Here is a 20,396-nt window from a genome sequence, read left to right on the forward strand (position 1 = left end):
CCTTTAATTCAAAACCCCACCTCACCTGCACTGCAGGGCTCTGAGGCACAGGGGGACCGTTCCCTGTCGTGGGCGGCCATGCCTGGGACCAGCGTTACTGGAACCCAGCCGGGTGCTGCTTCCCCCTCCTGGGGTGGGGGTCCTGCTGCCACCGGGCTGATGGGTGACTCCAGGGTTGATTTTCCTCCTTTTCTTTTGTTTTTTTCTTCATAAAACCGTTGTGCTGCCACGCTGGGCAGCAGCACTGGTGATGCTCGTGGTGCCTGTTTCCCAGGCCAAGCACTGCCCAGATCCCACCAAGGCATCCAAAGTGGGTGCCCGCAGCTCCCAGCTCCTCTCTGGGGAGCAACACTTCAACTTGTGAGGCCAGGAGCAGGCGTGGGGCCAGGAGCAGCGCCAGGCCTCCGGGAACTCCTTGGATTTACGGGAAAAGGGAGTGTTGGGAAAACCTGCTCCTGGATGGGGTGAGCCTACTGCCCTGTGCTGGATTTGCTTTTATATTTAAGTTCTTTCAGAGCATGCCCTTAGCATGGAAATGAAGGCAGCCTGAAAGAAGAAGGATTAAAGAAGGACTCAGCAGGGACAGGGAAGGGATCTGAGCCCTGGGCTCGGCACTGGTGAGGCCGCCCCTCGATTCCTGGGTTCAGTTTTGGGCCCCTCACCCCAAAAAGGCCATTGAATGACTCGAGCGTGGCCAGAGAAGGGCAACGGAGCTGGGGCAGGGTCTGGAGCACAGGTCTGCTGGGGAGCGGCTGGGGGAACTGGGGGGGTTCAGTCTGGAGAAGAGGAGGCTGAGGGGAGACCTCCTGGCCCTCTGCAGCTCCCTGCCAGGAGGGGGCAGAGAGGGGGGATGAGTCTCTGGAGCCAAGGCCCCAGCGCCAGGCCCCGAGGGAATGGCCTCAAGCTGCCCAGGGCAGGGTCAGGCTGGCTCTGAGGAAGGATTTCTGTGCAGAAGGGGCTGTTGGGCGTTGGAATGGGCTGCCCAGGGCAGGGGGGGGAGTCCCCGGGATCCCTGGAGGGGTTGGAGAGTTGGGCTGACCCAGCGCTGAGGGATCTGGTGGCGTTGGGAAGGGTCAGGGTGAGGGTCATGGTTGGACTGGAGGAGCTGCAAGGGCTTTTCCAACCGAGGTGGTTGTGTGATTTTGTGAAATAAATATAATAAATAAATGGAAAGGCAGGGGAGTTTCCAGCCCTGAGGCTGAGCCCTGCACAGCTGGTGCACCCTGGAAAGCCCCAGTGGTGGAGTGTGCAGCTTTCGGGCCGAGCCGGAGCCTTTTGGGGTGTCCCTGGCGCCCCCCTGCCCTTTGCTGGGCTCAGCTCTGCCTTGGGGAGCTTTGGGGTGCAGCTGCCCCGCACCAGCACCTCTGGGGCTACAACAGCCCCTGGGGAGCAGCCCCAGAGGGGGGTCACGGGCGTTTCAGCCCCCCAGCTCAGGGCCTGATCCTGCCCGTCGCCCACCAAGGTCTGTGCCCGTCGCTAGGGCAGGGCAGGGCTTACATCTGGGGTATTTATTTTAATTAGCGTTCATGGGGGGGTGCAGGGCTCCGCAGCCAGCATCCCCGGGGGGCCGGACCAGGAGCATCCCCCAGCGCGGGGGGGGGGGGGCCGGGACGGGCCCGGGGGAGGCGGCCGCCGGCGACACTTTCACTTTCAGCAGGGTCACGTGGTTTCCAGAAAGCCGGGCGCGGGCGGCGGGAAGCGCATAAAAGGGCCGGGCGGGCGATGGCCGCGCCCCGAGCCCGGCTCAGCCCCCGGCCCCGGGCACCCCGCGGCACCATGGCAGCGGCGCAGAGCGAGGGGTAAGCGGCCCCCGGCCCCCCCCCCCGCCCCCCCCTCCCCGCCGCCGGCCCCGGGGGGCCCCGGTCCCTTCCCCCGGTGACGGCCCCGCGCCCGCAGGGAGGCCCCAAAGCTGCGGTTCGGGCCCTGGCTGGTGAGCGCCGTCAGCAGCGGGATCTACCGGGGGCTCTGCTGGACCGACCCCTCCCGCAGCGCCTTCCGCGTCCCCTGGAAGCACAACGCCAGGAAGGACATCACCAGCAGCGACCTGGAGGTCTTCAAGGTGGGTGGGACGGGGGGGTGTCACCAACAGTAACTGGAGGTCTTCAAGGTCGGTTGGGTGGGGATCACCAGTAGCAACTGGAGGTTGTCAAAGTGGGTGGGATGAGGGGGGTCACCAAGAGTGACCTGGAGGTCTTCAAGGTGGGCGGGATTGGGAACTGGGACACACACACACACACCCCCCCACACACCCCCCCCCCACGGGATGGGACTGGAGCACCAGGAATCTGCAGCCTCCGCGCACATGGAGCCAGGGTCCCCATCCTGACCCCCCGCCCCCCAGGCCTGGGCGCAGGCGAGCGGGCGCTACGAGGCGTGTCCCGAGGACCCGGCCAAGTGGAAAACCAACTTCCGCTGCGCCCTGAGGAGCACCCGCATGTTCGTGCTGCTGGACGACCGCTCCAAGTGTGGCGACGACCCACACAAGGTCTTCGCCATTGCCCCGGGTGAGCCTGGCCCCGTGGCGGCGGGATGAGGGGGGGCAGTGGGGGGGGGGTGCAGCAGGCGATCTCGGGGCGCCCCGCTCACCCTTCTCTGCTTCCAGACGCCCTCTGTCACGGCGAGGAGGGGGGTTTCACCAGCCCTGGTCCGGCGGTGGACCGGCAGCCGCAGGTAACGGGGTGGGCACGGCCGGCTGGGGGGGCCCCCACTGCCACTGCTCAGGCATTGCACCCCCGTGTCCTTGGGGGGCTCCCAAGCTGAAGCCCAGCACCCGGCCAAAACATGGGACAGGGGGAGGCTGGGTCCCCCCCATCCACAGTGGCAAGACCCCCCCCCCCCACGCCGCTTCCCTTTGCAGCTGCAGCTCGAACCCCGAGATGTGGCCCCAGAAGTTGCTCCCCCAGGTAGGTGCTAGTCCCCCGTTTGTGTTTTTATTTTGGGAGGGGGCACTCTGGTAGGCTCAGCTGGGGCTGGTTTTGGGGTTGTGAGACCTCCCACCTGCTGTGCCCCCCCGCAGGCAGCACGGTACCCCCCCAGTCCCCGACGCTGGAGGACCTGGAGGCGCTGCAGTGGGTGCTGCAGCAGTGTGACATCTCCCCCCGCGACCTCGGTCCCTCGGACCCATCCTGGGCGCCTGCAGGTGAGACCGGCCACGCTCACAGGGTGCCGGGGGGGTGACCCCACGCGGGGGTGACCCCAACCCCTTCCCACGGGCGATTTCTCTGCAGGGGACACCCACCACCAGGACACCTTGCTCCAGCCTCACCCAGAGCCCAGACTAAACAGCTGCCTCCCCCCGTCGGCGTTCCAGCAATGGGTACCCGCAGCGGAGCAGCCCCCCTTGGGTGCCTACGGTCCCCTGGACCCCGTGCTGCTGGGGGAGCAAGGTGGGTGCTGTGGGGTGGGACCAGCCCTGAGTGTGGGAATGCTGTAATGGTGGGGGAAGAGGCCGGGGTGCTGCCACCTGCCCCCCCTGCTCTGTGCCAAAGCACCCCCCACCCCACTGCACCCTGAATCGCGATGCTGACATTGCCTGTCTGCTGCCGTAGGGGCCGTGGCAGGGCCGTGTCCCCCGCCGGAGGTCACAGCCCTCGTGGCGTCCCCAGGGGAGGCGATGCTCTTTACCCCCGCTGCCAGCCCGCCACCGCCGCCGGTGGAGGAGAACACAGGTGAGGGTTATTATTTATTAATAGCCACAGAATCACAGAATCCTTCCGGTTGGAAAAGCCCCCTGGGATCATCGAGTCCAACCCTCAGCCCGACTCTACAAAGTTCTCCCCTACCCCACATCCCCCCACAGCTCATCCCAACGGCCCTTAAACACCCCCAGGGATGGGGACTCCCCCCTCCCTGGGCAGCCTGTTCCACTCTCTGACCACTCTTTCTGGGAAAGATTTTTTCCTCATGCCCAGCCTGACCCTCCCCTGTTGCAGTTTAAAGCCGTTCCCTCTTGTTCTGTCCCTGATCCCCTGGGAGCAGAGCCCAGCCCCAGCCTCTCTGCAATGTCCTGTCAGGAGCTGCAGAGAGGGATGAGGGCTCCCCTCGGCCTTCTCCTCCTCACACTGAACACTCCCAGCTCCTTCAAGGCTCCTCACAGGATTTATTCTCCAGCCCTTCCCCAGCCTCGTTGCCCTCCTCTGCCCTCACTCCAGCCCCTCGAGATCTCTCTCGCATTGAGGTGCCCCAAACTGGACACAACCTCCAGGTGTGGCCTCACCAGTGCAGAGCACAGGGGGACTGTCACCTCCCTGCTTCTGCTGGTCACGCTAGTGCTGACACAAGCCAGGATGCCGTTGGCTTTCTTGGCCACCCGGGCACACTGCTGGCTCATGGTCAGCTGCTTGTCAGTGAGAACCCCCAGATCCTTCTCTCCCAGACAGCTCCAGCCACCCCTCCCCGAGCCTGTAGCCATGCAGGGGGTTGTTGTTGCCCAAGTGCAGGTCCTGGCACTTGGCCTTGTTGAAGCTCATAGGTAAGACAGATAAGCATTAAGATAGATATCTTACATAGATGAACATTTTTATAATTATTAATACTAATAGCTATGATTATTAACACTCAAGGTGGTGTTTTGGGGAGTGGAAGCGTTTGGGTTTGGGGGATGCGGCTGCTGATGATTGCTCGGTGCAGATGGCATCATCCCCATCCTGGATGTCAGCATCTACTACCGGGGGAAGCTCTTCCACCAGGAGGAGGTGGAGGGCAGGCACTGCCTGCTGGCGTACGAGCCCTCCGACCCGGCGGTGGCTGAGCGCCCCGGGCGCCTGGTGCGCTTCCCCAGCCCCGACGAGATGGCCGACAGCAAGCAGCGGCACTTCACCGAGAAGCTGCTGGGGAGCGCGGGGCTGCAGCTGGAGCAACGTGCCCGCAAGCTCTTTGCCACCCGCCTGAAGAAGTGTAAAGTCTTCTGGGCCCTGTCCCAGCAGCTTGAGGCTGTTGGGGGGCCCCCACCCAACCTGCTCTTCCGGGATCAGGAGACTCCCATCTTTGACTTCAATGAGTTTTGCACAGGTGGGCAGGAGTATCCTGGTTTGGGGGCTTGCGGGAGCCAGCTCCAGGATGTCACAAACATCCAGACCCACCCCCCTCCTTTGTGTCCCCTGGGTTCACCCCAAAACTGAGCCCTGTCTTGTCTCACAGAGCTGAGAGACTTCCGCAACAGCCAAAGGCAGCGGTCTCCCGACTTCACCATCTACCTCTGCTTCGGGCAGTCCTTCGCCAAGGCCAAGCCCAAGGAGTCCAAGCTCATCCTGGTCAAGGTGCAGGGACCAGCATCCACCCCTGTCCCACTGCTGCCTGGGGAGGGGAAGACTCTTGGGGGCAAGGGAGGTGGGGGTCTGGGTGTCTGAGGAGGGGGACCCTTGGGGTCAGGGGGACCCAGGGGCCTGGATGTCCAGTGGAGGTGGGAGTCTTGGAACCCAAGGAGGGAGACCCTCGGTGTCCAGGGACATGGTGGGGGGCTGGGTGCAAAAGGAGGGGAGACCTTGGGGGCTGAGAGAGATGGGGCACCTGAGGGGGACCCTTAGAGACCAGGGGAGATGGGGGGGGCTGGGTGCCCAGGGAGGGGGACACTTGGGGAGCAGGAGAAATATGGAGTGGGACATAGGTACCTGGAGAGGGGACCCTTGGGGGCCAGGAGTCCAGGAAGGGCCCCCCCAGACAGGGGCCAGCTGCCTGGGTCAGGGGACCCTTGGGGGCTTGGGAGGGGGGCAGCTGCCCAGGCATGGGGACCTTCAGGGGCTCTGGGAGAGAGCGTGCCCTGCACTCTCCTTCCTCTGCTCCAGGAAGATGGGGCCACGCAGGGTGTTACAGCCACACCAGGCAGCTGCCCCTAACCCTGCCCCTTTGCTGCTGCAGCTGGTGCCCAAGTTCTGCGAGTACTGGTACGAGCAGGTGCTGCGGGAGGGAGCCTCCTCCCTCGACAGCGGCACCGTCAGCCTCCAGCTCTCCGACTCCTTCAGCCTCTTCGAGCTGATCGAGCAGTACAACATGCAGGTGGACTGACCCACATACACCCCATGGCCCCCCCCCGGGACGGGCACCAGCCCTTAGGGGACCCCTGGGCGTCGGGGACCATGAAAACCAGCATCACCCAGGGAAGGCCGTGGTGGGGTGGCTGCGGTGGGGTCCTTTCCCCACCCCAAGGACAGCTTCAGGGGCCTGGCCCAGAGCTGACACGTTGCTTTTCCCCCTCCCTCAGCTGCTAAAATTAGTGTTTTTGTGGAGTTATGTTATTTTCTTAAGTTTTCTAAGTTTAAATATATATATATATATATATATATAAAAAAAGGTGCTTTCTATCTTGCTGATGTTGCCTGGATATCTGCCCCCTCTAACAGTCTGAGACCTTCACCCCCTCCATCCCCCAAACCCACAGGGGTTCATGGCCAGCCTTGGCTCAGCGAAGCTCCAAGCCCCTTCCCCTTGGAGTTGTGCAAACGAGGTGACTTCCTGTGCTGGAAGGGATGCATTTATTTCTGTGCGTTAAGGGTGCAAACATGACTCGCAATCAAAGCGTGTTGAGGACAGCTTGGCTTTGGTTAAACAGAATTCTTCCTTCGGGTGGTGGGCACCTCCCAACTGGCCCAGAGTTACTCACTTGAGATGTTCTGGAAAAATAAGGCAGTAACTACAACACGAAGCACCCAGAGCAGAGGGTGGTGTCTCAGGGAGACGGGGTGTCCCCTCCTCAGGCTGGACGCAGCTGCCCCTCCTCATTTCATGAGCCTGGGCCGTGGGCAAGGGGAGGGGGCAGCCTCCTTACCTGCCGGTTGACATGGATGCTGCTGGGCCCAAAGGTGGTGGTCCCGTAGCTTGTCACGTAATAGTGAGCTGAGGGCTGCGCCGGGGGCTCCTCCGGCTGCCTGGGCACTGTGGGGATGGGGGGACACCATCAGCACCTCAGCTCCGAGAAACCCTCAACCCTCCTCCCCGCCCTGAGCACTGTTGTGGTGCAAACCCAGGAGTATCGGGCTCACCTTTGGGCAGGAGCAGCTCTGTGCCAAAGCGGTGCCCACACGTCCCACAGGTTTTAACATCTTCCTTCATCCTGTGGAGGAAAAAGCCCCACGAGGAAGGAGCAGAGGCTGCCCTCAGCACTTCCCATGGAAGATAATGCCAAGGTGATGGAGGAGGCTCCCTTCTTCCACCCTGACCCAAGGTCCTGCCTCCTGTGGGACAGCTGCTGCCTTCCCAGGTAGCACCTTCAGCTCCTCGTGAAACAGGGGAGATGTGGGCACCGGCCCAGAGTAGCCATCATGTGCCTGAGTCCCTGAGTCCCAACTCTTTCACCTTTCCACGCTTGATTGTCCCACACAAATAAATGCTAATGGCACATGGGACACAGGCTGCTGTGCTCAGGAGGACAATGTGAGAGTGCCCGGTGAGTTTCAAAACTAAATTCACACAGCTTTTAGAAGCTGACCAGCCCCACCAGCATCGCAGTAGCAACCCCCCAGCCCTGGGCTTGGGGGGGCTCCTCACGTACGTACGTGGCGTTTGTGCCATCCATGTCCGGCCAGATGAGCTCCGCGGGACAGCCGGCCGTTCGGCAGGGCGTCTTCACGCACACGTGCAGCCCCGGCCACTTCTCATGGAGCTTCTGGACGATGGACACAATTGCTATGAGGAAGTCCCAGGCAAACTGGAAACCTTCCGTGCAAAAAAATAACGTTGCTTACTCACAGCCACCCAGCAGTGGCAGTCCAAGAGACACTGTGGTGATGTGACTCTGCTTCCAGCCCACAGCCAGAACAGTTGGACCAGCTCCAGTTCCTCAAGTTAACCAAGGCCCATCAGCCTCCAAAGGGCATTTAAAGATACGCTGGAAGAGCTCCCCAACTCAGGTGGACCTTTTGCTTATCCCTTGGAGACCCAGCCTGAGACCATACTCTGCTGGGACCTTATGGGGAAGATGATCCATTTGCTCCAGGAAATGGAAAACTTGACTTTTCACTTTCATGTGACACCTTGAGAGGAATCCTGACCAGGTTGCATGGAGAAAGAGGAAAACTTTAATCGAACTGCTGGTGGACCCCAGCCAGACTAAGTTTTGGGCCCTCACCCCAAAAAGGCCATTGAATGACTCGAGCGTGGCCAGAGAAGGGCAACGGAGCTGGGGCAGGGTCTGGAGCACAGGTCTGCTGGGGAGCGGCTGGGGGAACTGGGGGGGTTCAGTCTGGAGAAGAGGAGGCTGAGGGGAGACCTCCTGGCCCTCTGCAACTCCCTGCCAGGAGGGGGCAGAGAGGGGGGATGAGTCTCTGGAGCCCAGGACCCAGCGCCAGGCCCCGAGGGAATGGCCTCAAGCTGCCCAGGGCAGGGTCAGGCTGGCTCTGAGGAAGGATTTCTGTGCAGAAGGGGCTGTTGGGCGTTGGAATGGGCTGCCCAGGGCAGGGGGGAGTCCCCGGGATCCCTGGAGGGGTTGAAGAGTCGGGCTGACCCAGCACTGAGGGATCTGGTGGCGTTGGGAACGGTCAGGGTGAGGTTCATGGTTGGACTGGAGGAGCTGCAAGGGCTTTTCCTACTGAGATGGTTCTGTGAGTCTGTGACACGTGGCAGAAGCTTCTGGGACACCTACTCAGAAGGGTGGAGGTGGCAGGGGGGAGCTAAGGTGAGACATGTGATTGGGAGTCATGAAATAAGGATCAGTGATCCTCACCTGTCCTTCCTACTGGCTTTCTGCACCGGAGCTCCAGGTAGCTGTAGGCCCTCTGGTTATTCTCTTTTATCAGCAGAGGTTTGCCGTTGCATATGAGCAGGCAGGTTGCCTTGGCCACCCAATGCGTGGAGTAGAAGGAGCAAGCTTTCACCAGGAACCTGCAGGGAAATTGCCCATGGCTTCACCACCCTCCAGCCTGCTTATCTCTAACACTGGGAGAAAGCATGGCATCAGGTGGCCTTGAAAAATATGAACACAGTTTTAGTAGAAACAGAGGCAGGCACCAAATGAGGACCCTGCCCTACTGAAAGCTCAAGCAGCAGGATCAGCCTCTTAAGTCAAGAGCTGCTTCCAGAGTTGGCCATCGGGTAAAACTCTGGCCACAAGTCAAGAACCCCACAAGGACAGGAGACCTTCCAGAAACTGGAACAGTCCCAGCACTCCTAGAAACTGGGCTGTCCTCAGGTGGGACTGGGAGACCCCTGACTGCCTGGAAGGGCACAGACTGGCCAAAAACTACCCTGGATGAAAGGTGAACCAGAAGGAGCATGGTCCTTGCTCACATCCAGGCAGTGAACATCAAAATGGTTCATCCAGAGCTCCAGATGTCTGGCAGAGCTGAGAAGCCACTCTGGTCTCCTGAGTCCCAGCCTCAAGCCTCAGCTGATATGGTCTCAACAGCCAAGGTTATACTGGCGCTGCACTCAGCAAACCCTGAACCACACAACCGCACTGAGGGCTGGAAACCACTGCTTACCTCTGGAAGAAGCCCTCAGGTATTTCGGGTGAGAAATAGGCACGAATGTGGAGGTCCTCGGGGTGATCTCCTCCCCACACCTCGGAGACTTCTTCGGTCTGGTTCAGATAGGTTGGGAACAAGTACCAGGACTCGCCTTGGCCCTGTGTGGTCTCCCATGGTTTCCCAGGCACGAACTCGCTGGCCTGTGGGTTGAGTGCTTTGGCATGCCTCACCTCCAAACAGAGCTCAAAGTGCTCCAGGAGACTGAAGAGCTTCCCTCTCCCTCTGTGGGGCCTGTGACTCATGATTTCCTCAAAGACATCCCACATCCCTTCTGAACAGAGCTGGTGCTTCACCAAGGCACGCACAGCCTGGTGGCACAGCATTGCCTTTGACTTGAAGGTCCACACCCAGTTGGACCTGTCTCTGATGGTGGCACGTTCCCCGATCAGCGTGTCCACAGAGATGCTCTCAAGCTGCTGGACTAGGCGGTACCTCACAAGGAGCTGGGCAGGAAGAGAAGAGGTGGCAGTGAGAGGAGCCCAGCAAAGCTGTAGAGCTTGGGCCCTGCAGAGGTGATGGTCCTGATGCCCTCACTCACCTTGAACATAGTTATTAGGAAGGTAGGCTGGAGAAAAACAGTGCTTTCCAGGTGCTCGATTTCCTCATACCACACTATCAGCCCAATGCGGTGGAGGTACCGCAAGATGTCCTGGAGAAGTTCTCTGCCCAGGTTGGCCAGGTGCTCGCACTTGGAGAGTTTGCTGAGCAGGTACTGGAGGTCCATCATGCCTAGAGGGAGACGCTGGAGCTCAGCACGTATCTCTGACACCAGCATTCAAAGGCAGGTGCTTCAGAGAGCCAACAAACATCAGCAGCACCCAACGTCACCCATCACCATCCCTGGGGAAGCAGCTGGGACCAGCAGGATGCCGGCTGGCTGTGGCCCATCCTCAGCTGTCCTGCTGCCACCCTGCAACCCCCATGGTCTTGCCTTACCTGAACAGTGCCAACAGCCTGTCAAGTGCATCTGAAAAATGAGGCTAGTACTAGGTTTTTTCATTTGTTTGAGAGAGCAGGTTTGTTTCCAGCCAGAAAACCTCAGATTGTCAGTTAAACCTCAGATTGTCATTTAGTCACACAGCAAGACAGGTGACAAAAGGATTTTCTCCCCATCCTCTAACCCCACAGTGGCCAGGAAAGCCAGAGATGACACCGGGCACTGGAGGTGTTCATACCTGCTTTAGGTACGTAAGTGAAGAGCCAGGGCCGCCTGCTAGTCCTGCTAAGTCATAGGAGACACGCGGACAGGGCTGGGAAGGGGTAGGGGCCATTAAACAGCGTTAGCAGGACGTAGGTTTGGAAACCACACAGAAGCATTAAAGCTGTGAAGCTCCTTCCTGAAAGATTTTTTTTTAATCGCTTATACAGGGAAAAGGGGAGAAAGAACCACCTTACTGGAAAGAAACAAACCCGCTGCCGTGGCCAGCTCAGGGTAGCTCCAGCCACAGGTTGGTAGCTGTTGGTGAAGACACACTCGACCTTTCCTGGTGTTTTTCCCCAGGCCCCCAGGCAGTAACACACCATGCTCCAGCAGTAACACTGCAAAGCCTTCAGCAGCGACCCACCATCGTGTGAGCGAGGCCAGAAGGTGCAGAAAGCACCAGCAAGCCCGTCCCAGGCGCAGGGCAGCAGGGCCTCCCCAGAAGGTGTGGTGGGGCCGACAGAGCACTCACCGTGGCCTGCCATCTCCTCGCTCTGCGCAACGGCCACAATGGCAGCTTCCACCTGCCTGTAGACAGGCGGCAGCACTCGGACGACCTCAGGGAAAAGCTCCTCATTCTTCACATGCTCCAGAATAGTGGCCTCAAGCTTTTTGATATCACGGTGATCTGTGCAGTTGACAGCAACTAAGTTTAAGATCTGGAAGAGAGAAAGCACATCCAGAGGAGCCTGTGAGGTAAAGGAGGGACCTAATGCCGAGGAGGTCACCAAGGGTGGGACACACCGCTGGCTCAGCTTCAGAGGGCGCTTCCCTCACACCTTGCTCCGCAGCAGTTCCTGGGAAATCACCCAGGGATGGTAAATGCCCCCTCACGCTCCTCCCCAGGCACTTGCTACAAGCCACAGGAGGAGATGCCCATCACCAAGCAGGGACAAGGATCCAGCAGGTCGTGGCCTGGGGTTACAATGTCCACCCCAACCCTGGGGAGCAGCTGCTGTAGCAGCTTGATGCATTAGTACCAGGTAATCATCACCAGCAGCCCACGGGACTGCCAGACACAACAGGGGCCACAGACAGCAAGGAACCACAATCATCTCAGCCCTACGGTTAATGTGCAGCTCTCCATCTCCTTCAGCCTCTCCCACTGGTCCACGTAAAACTCGGGCTCCTCAATACCCTCCAGGTTGTCAATGAAGTGAGCGAGGTTGCTTTTTCTCTCTGCCAGCATGGCCGCGATCTTGGTCATGATGTCGTGCCTCTTCTCCTCTACCTCCTCCTCCCGGCAGCAGTCCACGTGGGTTCCCACAGGAAGCACCACTGAGTTTGGGACTCGCATGGACAGATTGTTGATCCAGAAACCAACAAGCTCCTTGAAAATCTTGTCATTAGTTTGGTACCTGGGGAGGGAGAGAAAGAAAAACCCAAGTTCACGTCTAACCCTCCACCAGCACGGGCCTGACCACGCAGCACCCTGTGCTGTCCCAGGGGCTTACTGAAGAAGATCTCTGATCTCCCTAAACCATCATGGGCTGTATCCAAGCTCATCCTTAAGTTTCCCATCCTTAAGATAAGCCAGTTTAAGCTATGGGGTGTAGCAGAGTCTGTCCCTGCTGTGGATGGGAGCGTCTCTCTGTCCCACAAAGCCCAAGCCTGATGCTTCCTCCACGTTCAGAGAGCACCACAAGATACAGGAGGGCTCATGGAGGTACTTCCAAGGCAGAAAGGAAAGCCATTTAGATGGGGATCAATGAGGTGTTAATGCTCCTCTAACCCCTCAAACCAGAGGACTTCGGTAAGGCGATGACAGATATAGTAGCTTAATTAAAAGAGTGATCTGCAAAAAGGAGGAGGGGGAGAGCCAACTACCCTATCGGTGAAAACACCAGGCATCGAGGTCCAATGGAAATGGTGTGAACCTGAAGAGAGGAAAGCTTCCCCAGCCCCTGTTTTCTCACACTCCACTTTGAATCCAAACCAGCTCAACACTTACATGTGGAGATTGATGACAAGGATGACAAGCGCCTGTGGGGTGATGAACACGTGGTGGGTCATGTAGTACTCCAGCTGGCCGGCGAAGTCCCAGAAGAGAAATGTGAAGTCCTCGATCCGGAACTCGCTGATCTCTATCCCAACTGTCCGCTCTTCCTTGGGCACCAATTTGGTTTGCCCTTGCTTTAGGCTTTTGCAGATGGTAGACTTCCCTGCCAGTGAAGCCCCCAGGAACATGGTCTTGACCCTCTTATCCTCCTGTCCCGAACTGTGTTGAAGCTGGATGAAGTAATTCTGGATCTGCTGGATGCCACCAGCACACACTTCACTGGGCGGCTCCCGGAGGGGGTTCCCATTGGCCTTGAACATTTTCAGGGACTGCCCCTGGAAGAGCTCCCTAGGGAGCTGGCGAAGGGCATTGTTCTGCACATGGAGCTCCTGTAAGCGTACCAGCTGCAGGACAGGCTGGGGGAAGGTCCGGAACAGGTTGTTGGAAATGTTGAGGTATTGGAGGCTGTTCTGACAAGCTGCCAGATCCCTGGGGAGGGCACCAAGACGGTTGTTGTTCAGCCGCAGGTGTTTAAGCCTGGGGAGATGGGAGAAAACCCCCTCCGGGATGACACGGATTTGGTTCTGGTTCAGCTCAAGCTTCTCTAAACAGACCAGGCTCTGGATTTCACTGGGAAAATCCACAATCTCATTCTTGGACAGTATCAGCTTCTTCAGGTTGCAAAGCTTAGAAATGCCAGTGATGGTCCTGAGCTTGTTCCTGTCAAGGTCAAGGCTCTCCAGTGTGGGGTTGCTCAGGACTGCTGGAGGCAGCACGCGCAGCCTCTGTGTGGAGAGAGTCACTTCACGCAAACTGTCCTCCTGCTCCTGACCTGGACACACGGGACAGGGAAGGTGGTTAGGAGAGGCTTTCACCCTTTGGGTTGCAGATCATTTTTTTCCCTTGTGCTCTGCATGACTTTGGGGATCATCTTGGCCAGCAAAGAAAAGCAGAGGCAAAACCCAGGAGCTGGTTGAACAGCATGACCACAGCTGCTGCTCGAGCAGCTCCGGTGTCCTCTCAAGAGAGGTACCAAAGATAAGGCACAGGGACCTTGGCTGGGCCTGAAGACAAGAGGAAGAAATGGTGCCCCCCTCCCCCCGACATTGACCTGCAGCCCAAGTGTCACGTTAACAGCTTTGCTCTCGTGAAAGCACTGTGAGAGCTCCAGCTGCAGATGCAGCTACCCTGAAACCATCAGGTTTCTAGTCCCAACAGCAGGCTGGCAGGGCAGCTGACGTCAGGAGGAGAGCTGCTCTCCAAATAACTCACCCAGCCCACCCTCTGCGCTCGACCACAGCCAGGGAGATGTGTTGAGGCCCGGGCTAGCAAGCTCAGACACTTCCTCTCTCACATCCCTCCCCTGCTCCAGATGGGCGCTGCACTTCCCTGCAGAGAGGCTCCCAGGCCCGGGACAGCGGGGGAGTCACACAGGGACAGTGGAGTCCCCCGCAGGACAGGGCACACAAGAAGGGACTTAGTGATGGTCGAGAACATCCCCAAAAGAAGGGTGTTTAGAGCAGAGAGGTCTGCAGGTGAGAAGAACATCAGGGGGACATGGGATGGGGATCATACCATACTAGAACAAAACATGGTCAGATTTGCTTTCCTGTCCCTCGTTTCACTTCCTCACCAGCTGACGCCGAGCACGGCCTCCCCTTGCGCAAGGCACCCTGCTCAGGCTCAGGACCGACTCATCAGCTCTCAGCACCACCACCTAAACCTGCCGCACGCAAGGAGCCCCGCAGGATAGCAAGCTTTCACCCTCTCCCAAACGCCCGGTCTCCTCCGGCAGAGGAGAGGCAAGTCAAAGGGCTCCCCCCACTGCTCCAAGCCAGAGCAGCAAAGAGCCAGAGCAGCTACTCACAGGCTCTGGGCTGGGCCATGGCCCTGCAGCGTGGCACCCGCTGGATCCTCCCGGTCGCTCGGCCTCCCTTTCTCGTTTCCTCCTCTCGTTTCGCTCCCCGCCTCCCCGTGCTCTGCCTGGGAACCCCACCCTCTCTTTCTCCATCCATCCTCAGAGCAGCTCCCAACAAGCCCCCTGGCAGGGCTGGGGCCTGGCCAAGCAGCTCCGGAGGTCACTTACGAGACAAAGATGGTGGCAGAATAGCCCTGAGCCAACTCCTTAACAGCGGCCTCCCTGCCTTTCTAACGGAGCTTCTGGTGTTCCCGCTGTTGCAGAGGAGGGAAAGGACATTAACATGAGGTTATGCTGCTACTAAACTGCTGCACATGTTAAATAAATGAGATTTCTTCCCTTAAACAGGCCACAGCATTTGATCCAAAAGGGTCAACCAGAAAGGAATAAAAGAAAAAGGCAGTAAGTAATATACACAAGTATACTAGAAAAACTTTTTTTCTAGAACTCATTAGAAGAGGCATTTTTAAATATGTTTCCAATTGCCTCTCCCAAGGGGCATCTTACAATTTGATGGATTTATTTTTAATGGTGAACAGAATGAAAGAACCACTATTCTTGTTCATGTAACTTCAGGGGAAAGCACAAGCAGAGAGTATAGCTGTCAGCCTCCTTCCTCCTCCAGGCAATGGCAGGGGCAGAGGTAACTGAATTTAACAGTCCTTACAATAATGCACTAATACCTTATCTTTACTGCTAATTCAAGGCTAACACCAACCAAGAATTTGAAACAACAAATCAGTCTGAGGAACAAAACAGATTGACATTATCTGCCCAGTCAACAGTGTAGTTGCTTCTACTGTTTGGTCAAGCTTTGTGTTCACACCTCCTCCCCTTTCTCACTCAGGCAGGCAGGTTATTCCAGAATTGTTCCTGACACATCCAAAGGTGTCCACGTTTCAGCTTAAGCTTATTCACAGCTAGATCACGTTCTCCTGTCCTTGTACCAACAGTGCCATGAAAGTTTCTGAAAGTTGCCGAGAAATCTATCTGCAGTGTTTGTATTTACAACCCCACACCCAGCTGCTAGGTATAAATTCTAGCTACATGTTCAGCTTTAAAACTAAAGCTTCTCTTCCCGCTATTCTTCTGTGGTCTTGGTGAGCCTTTCTTCCAAAATCTTCAAAGCAAGGCCAAAGCTATCAATCCCCTACTCTATTCAGGCTGCGCTTTCCTACAGGAAACAAACAGAGCCAAGGAAGATCAACTCCAAAACGCTCAGGGCTCATCCACAAACACTTCTGTAGGACAGTGAATGATGGGACTGAAACACTTTGCCAGTCCAAACAGTACTGGTATATGGGCTTGTTTTGCTTAAAGATAACAAGTCCCCCAAACAGCCAAAATTACAGTATACAGACAAAAATCTTAAAAGTGAAATCAGAGTTCACTGAAAAATGAGGAACGCCAGCAAGGGCTCAAAGGTCTTGCAATTTTTGAGTCTTCCTACACTCACCAGGAAAAAACAAAGAGCTGCAGTTATTTGCTGTGTAAAACTCATCCCAGAGAGCCTAACTGTTTTCTCTTTGAAGGCAAGCAGCAAGACTATCCTCGGAGAGGGCAGTTTCCAAGTGCACTCTACGAGGTTAGGAAAGCCCTCACATCAGACACACTGCTGCCATCTGGTCCAACAGGCCACGTACATTCAGTTCCCGTTGAAGGGAAAGCAGTTTCTAAGTCATAATTTACTGGTTTTATTTTCAGCTTCTCTGTTAAACACGGTTAGATGGGGAATGACGGTTTTTGTCAGGTTCAAAGGTGCTGAACATATTTGTGAGTGACTATTTCAGGTGATCACTTAAAAGATCAGTTGCTCTGCAGTACACTTGGGACAGGGAGCACAAGGAAAGCAAGATGAAGTCAGTATGTGTGCTGGACACCTTTGCTTCTTGATAGGAAAACTGGTCCTCCTACATGGGGAGGAGGAACAACTACTTATCCAACTCCAATCCTCTTCTAGAAACACAGTATTCCTCACGCAAGAGCCGCGCGTGCAGGTTTACACAGAATAGCCAGGGCAAGAGGCAGCTGTAAGACAAACAAATGACACCTGCTATAGGACTAAAACCATTCAAAATAACTTTATAAATTCTGTCACATTTCTGCTTTGTACATCAGTTCAGCCTTAACCCGCCAGCTTGTTACTGAAAATTCATAATGCTTGTTTTTTGTTTCTTTTTTTTCCTAAAAGGCAGACACAAAACCAGCCATCAGTGCATTATTTACAGAAGTGCAACACGGTCTCCCACCCCAAACTGAACTTCTCACTAACAAGATACTTCCAACAGAACGTAAATAAACACCACAGCTTGAGCAGTGTTTCTGAAGTCAGTTTATAAAGGTTAGCTCGTTTCTGCAATCCCCAAATGACAGAGCGAGTAAAGCTTCGCTCACCATCAAACAGGCTAAAAATACAACATTTCAAGTATTAAATCAGAAGTTTCTAAAGACAATCCGTATTCTGATAAATAAACACAAGGGAAACTATACAGCTTGCAATATACTGTATATGAAAAGTGGTGTCCAGTTTCAAACTTTTTAACAAGACAAGTGCACAGCCCAAAAATGTGATCAAAGTAACCCTGAAAACTGAAGCAATCCGGGAGTCCCAAACATTAATCTCTTCTGTGTTTCCCCTCGAATTACTCTGCTGGTCTGAGGCATCTGATTGTTATTTAGTTCTACATCTGTAGGTAATCCAAAAAAAAAAAAAAAATCCCAAACCCAAGTTCATTCCCATATGGAAACAATTCAAAAGAGAATTCCGCAGATAAGTCCCATTATAATCTTGCTTCTCTGCACTTTATATTCAATGAGATGCAACTGCAGATCTATTATTCCCTCTGGCATAGTGTTTGCAGCCAGAATAAATTCAGTCCAAGTCTTGCTGGCCGTGACTTGCTCTCAGTTTTCTACTTCACGTGTATCTTCACCATCCGATTTCTTATGTTTCCTCATATGTTTGTATTTTTCCACATATGCCTTCACCAGATTAGCTACCTTCATAGGGTTGATCTCTCCACTTTTGCTGTGGCAGATCTGTAAGGATTAGAAAAGGCATTCTGTCAATTAACAGTATTACAGTAGTTCAGACAGGCAACAGAGAAATGAGAGAGAAGCCCTAAGCTTCCCAGGAGAACCAATTCCTGCACAGGCTCTCGAGTCTTATAGTAGGACACAGAGTGGAAAACTCAGGAGGATAAGAGTAGTATTTTACTTCAAGCACTGCAGAAATGGCTCAGGCCTTATTTACAGAGCACCAACAAAATGCAGAAGCATCTCTGAAAGCAAAATTACTCATTTTAACTGTGGACTTTTCCATCCTGCCAGTTTTACACAATATATGGTAACAAAGGAAGTGTTGATTTTCCATTTTTCTGATGGTTTTGAGAAAACAATGCTCAGATTAAAAGAATCTGGCAGTTTTGAGGGCCCATTCTGAGATATGGGAAAAAGAGAATGGATCCTACAAAGAACTTTATCAGTGTTCAGAGAAGAGTTCACAGTGACTTCAGCAGCAATTGTGTTGCTCAGCTCTCCTACAAACCACACTTAAGGTTCACATAGGTCACGCAAAAGATGTGAAATTGCAGCCATTATCTCAGGAATTTTTATTTATAATAGAATTTCCCAGTGATAGCAAGAATGCAGAGCGGGAGAGAATATAGTTCTCTGGGGTATCATTTAGCTGCCTTGACCACAGGAGCATTACTTGCTCTCACAAGACAACATTTACCTGCTGATCAGGTCTTTTTTTAGCCACAATCTGGTCAGCACTAAGATGTGAGACAAAAGTCAACATCAGCCAAATTGCAAGGCCATCTTCCAAAGTTCAGGGATACCACAGATGGTCAAGGAGTTAACGCACAAAGTTATTTCCTCACTTTATCAGAAACAGCTTGACAATGCTGGCTGAAGTTCTTCATGAGAGAGATGTGACCATTCTCACCCAAGGCACGTACTATGTAACATTTCAGCTCAAGCAACTTAAGCTTCACAATGTTCCAGACCACTGAAAACAGTCTTCTCAAAGGAAGCGTCTGACAGCCTTCACCCACGGCACCACTCAGTGCTGCTTCAAGCAACTACTGCTTCACCACAACACCGCGAGTCAGAGGCCAAAGATCTGCTCCTCAATTACAGCACGTAGTTGCTGAAGCAGGCCAGTGCAGCCCTAAGTACTGCCACTTACTGCAGCATCTTCACAGCTCCTCCTCTCCATTTCACCCTCACCTTACCTTCTGCACTGCTTTCCGAAGAATGTTCTTGTACTCCTCCTTTGTAATCTCCCTCTTCTGGTAAAAAGGTTTAATAGCAAGTTTCACTTCTTCCACAGCCCTTTCCTGCATGTGAAGCTTCTTCATGTACTACACAGCAAAGAGAAGTTCATTACCTTGTGCTGTTTAGGGAATGGTTTCTGAATCTATTTTTCTTAGAAATGCTCTTAACAACGAAGATACTAATTTAAAATTTCAACGACCCAAACAAGAGCTAGCCTCAAAGTGATTTCCTTTCCTGTAAACTGCAGTCTTGAAACGTTTGTGCTATGAGGAACCCTAACTTTATGTAACATTTATTCTCTTAGAGAACGTGTTTTAAGCAAGGGACTACAACGTCCACTTCTTAATTTTAGTCTCCTCCTTCCCTTCCAACAGCTCTAAAGCAAACAACCATCCATGCAAAGGCATCAGATTCTAAAAGCAGCAAGTCATAGCTGCAAATAGAAAGCTTCAGGTAGCTCTGAAAATTGTAACGTTGCCAATAAATGAAGGATTACAGATGACATCAGAACATATTCTGTCAAAACAAGTTCATAAAAACTGCTGCTCATAAATAGAGGTTTGGTGGGAAAAGCATCTTACTGTTTTGTGGTAAAAAGTAAAATAATTGGCTGAGAAGTTTTTGTTCTTGTGTTAACATCCACTATGCTTAGAGCAGATGGTCTATACAGCAAACCCAGAACTCAGCAGCAAGGGACTAGCATGGCAAAATCTCCAAAGTATTTTACTACCTCTGCATTTTCAGTGTTGATAAGCAGCAAGATACAGTCCTACCTCTCTATAGGACTGTTATGAGAATTGACATTAATTTCAAAGCTGGAGAAGAAAGGAGAAAACTAGGTGTTCAGAGAAACTTGGACATTCCGGTTTTTGGAAAGTCCCTTCCATTCATGCAAGAAAGTTTCAGAACTTCAAGCACGTATTTTAGATGCTTTAATTCCTCTCTGTCTTATTGTGATGAGGCGGTAGAAAGCAGAACCATCAAATGGAGTAAATCCCAAAAGAATTCAAAGAAAGGATTGCTCCTGGGTTAGCACAGCCAGGCACCAAAACCAAGAGCGACAACATGGGCTGGGAAAATACAGTACAGAAAAAACCCAAACTTCAAAAGGTCAAATAAAGAGCTCATTAGTGTTATACATTTGCTATTTGATAGCATTCACTCACTTCCTCATTTTTCGTTTTATCCACCGGAGGTTTGGGTGCTTTGATCTTTTCTTCTGTGTTTCCAACAGAAGCAGCTTGGATTCCTGGTTCAGAGGCAGTAGCCAGGCTGCCCGGCTCCGGAGTCAGGCTCTGTCCTGCCATGCAGCCAAGTGCTGGAAGACTACCCTGCATGATGAACTGAACCGTGGGCTGGCTGACAGGGGCGTAGGGGGGGAGGCTGGAGGGCAGAGGTGGCGTCAAAGGTATATTTTGACAGTACACCTGTGAAACAGACATCATTTTGTGAATGCTTATGTTTACAAGAGAGAGCATCACATCAGGATATTCAGGATCCACTCAAACAGGCAAATAATTACTAGTTTAAATCAGGGAG

At 54.3% G+C, this 20,396-nt stretch overlaps 3 protein-coding genes across 6 annotated transcripts in view; 1 reads left to right on the forward strand and 2 right to left on the reverse strand.

The window, feature by feature from the left end:
• The first annotated feature begins 1,679 nt into the window (after positions 1 to 1,679).
• Positions 1,680 to 6,299, forward strand: IRF7 (interferon regulatory factor 7). Its single transcript, XM_074918015.1, has 11 exons — positions 1,680 to 1,799; positions 1,897 to 2,059; positions 2,342 to 2,504; positions 2,603 to 2,670; positions 2,858 to 2,903; positions 3,017 to 3,139; positions 3,228 to 3,386; positions 3,549 to 3,668; positions 4,630 to 5,010; positions 5,140 to 5,258; positions 5,857 to 6,299. The coding sequence occupies exons 1-11, from the start codon at positions 1,723 to 1,725 to the stop codon at positions 6,001 to 6,003; spliced, it is 1,566 nt and encodes a 521-aa protein (XP_074774116.1). The 5' UTR covers positions 1,680 to 1,722; the 3' UTR covers positions 6,004 to 6,299.
• Positions 6,300 to 6,590: 291 nt separating this feature from the next.
• Positions 6,591 to 14,544, reverse strand: LOC141966214 (malignant fibrous histiocytoma-amplified sequence 1 homolog). The gene is made up of 11 exons (XM_074918648.1): positions 14,526 to 14,544; positions 12,611 to 13,490; positions 11,726 to 12,017; positions 11,132 to 11,318; positions 9,997 to 10,187; positions 9,414 to 9,901; positions 8,657 to 8,814; positions 7,491 to 7,650; positions 6,978 to 7,048; positions 6,764 to 6,870; positions 6,591 to 6,608 (listed from the first exon to the last, which is right to left on the reverse strand). Exons 1-11 carry the CDS (start codon positions 14,542 to 14,544, stop codon positions 6,591 to 6,593), a joined length of 2,571 nt encoding a protein of 856 aa, XP_074774749.1.
• Positions 14,545 to 16,642: 2,098 nt separating this feature from the next.
• PHRF1 (PHD and ring finger domains 1) overlaps positions 16,643 to 20,396 on the reverse strand; it is a 32,470-nt gene continuing 28,716 nt past the window's right edge. For all 4 annotated transcript variants that reach the window (XM_074917866.1, XM_074917867.1, XM_074917864.1 and 1 more), the window contains exons 16-18: positions 20,024 to 20,284; positions 18,815 to 18,943; positions 16,643 to 17,615 (exon numbers count right to left, since the gene is read on the reverse strand). In XM_074917866.1, the coding sequence (XP_074773967.1) occupies positions 17,481 to 17,615; positions 18,815 to 18,943; positions 20,024 to 20,284 (525 nt within the window). In that variant the 3' untranslated portion in view covers positions 16,643 to 17,480. The remainder of the gene's footprint in view (positions 17,616 to 18,814; positions 18,944 to 20,023; positions 20,285 to 20,396) is intronic.

The sequence above is a fragment of the Athene noctua genome, chromosome 14 (genome assembly GCF_965140245.1).
Source record: "Athene noctua chromosome 14, bAthNoc1.hap1.1, whole genome shotgun sequence".
In the NCBI taxonomy this organism is placed as follows: domain Eukaryota; kingdom Metazoa; phylum Chordata; class Aves; order Strigiformes; family Strigidae; genus Athene; species Athene noctua.

What these genes read in the sequence shown, in the direction of transcription:
- IRF7 (XM_074918015.1), top strand. Translation starts at nt 1,723, where the DNA reads ATGGCCGCGCCCCGAGCCCGGCTCAGCCCCCGGCCCCGGGCACCCCGC. An exon ending in GCCGGTGGAGGAGAACACAG is followed by an intron (nt 3,669 to 4,629) that starts GTGAGGGTTATT and finishes TGCTCGGTGCAG; the next exon opens with ATGGCATCATCCCCATCCTG. An exon ending in CCAAGCTCATCCTGGTCAAG is followed by an intron (nt 5,259 to 5,856) that starts GTGCAGGGACCA and finishes TTGCTGCTGCAG; the next exon opens with CTGGTGCCCAAGTTCTGCGA.
- LOC141966214 (XM_074918648.1), bottom strand. An exon ending in TGGAGAGCTGCACATTAACC is followed by an intron (nt 11,319 to 11,725) that starts GTAGGGCTGAGA and finishes TCTCTCTTCCAG; the next exon opens with ATCTTAAACTTAGTTGCTGT. An exon ending in CCTGAGGGCTTCTTCCAGAG is followed by an intron (nt 8,815 to 9,413) that starts GTAAGCAGTGGT and finishes ATTTCCCTGCAG; the next exon opens with GTTCCTGGTGAAAGCTTGCT.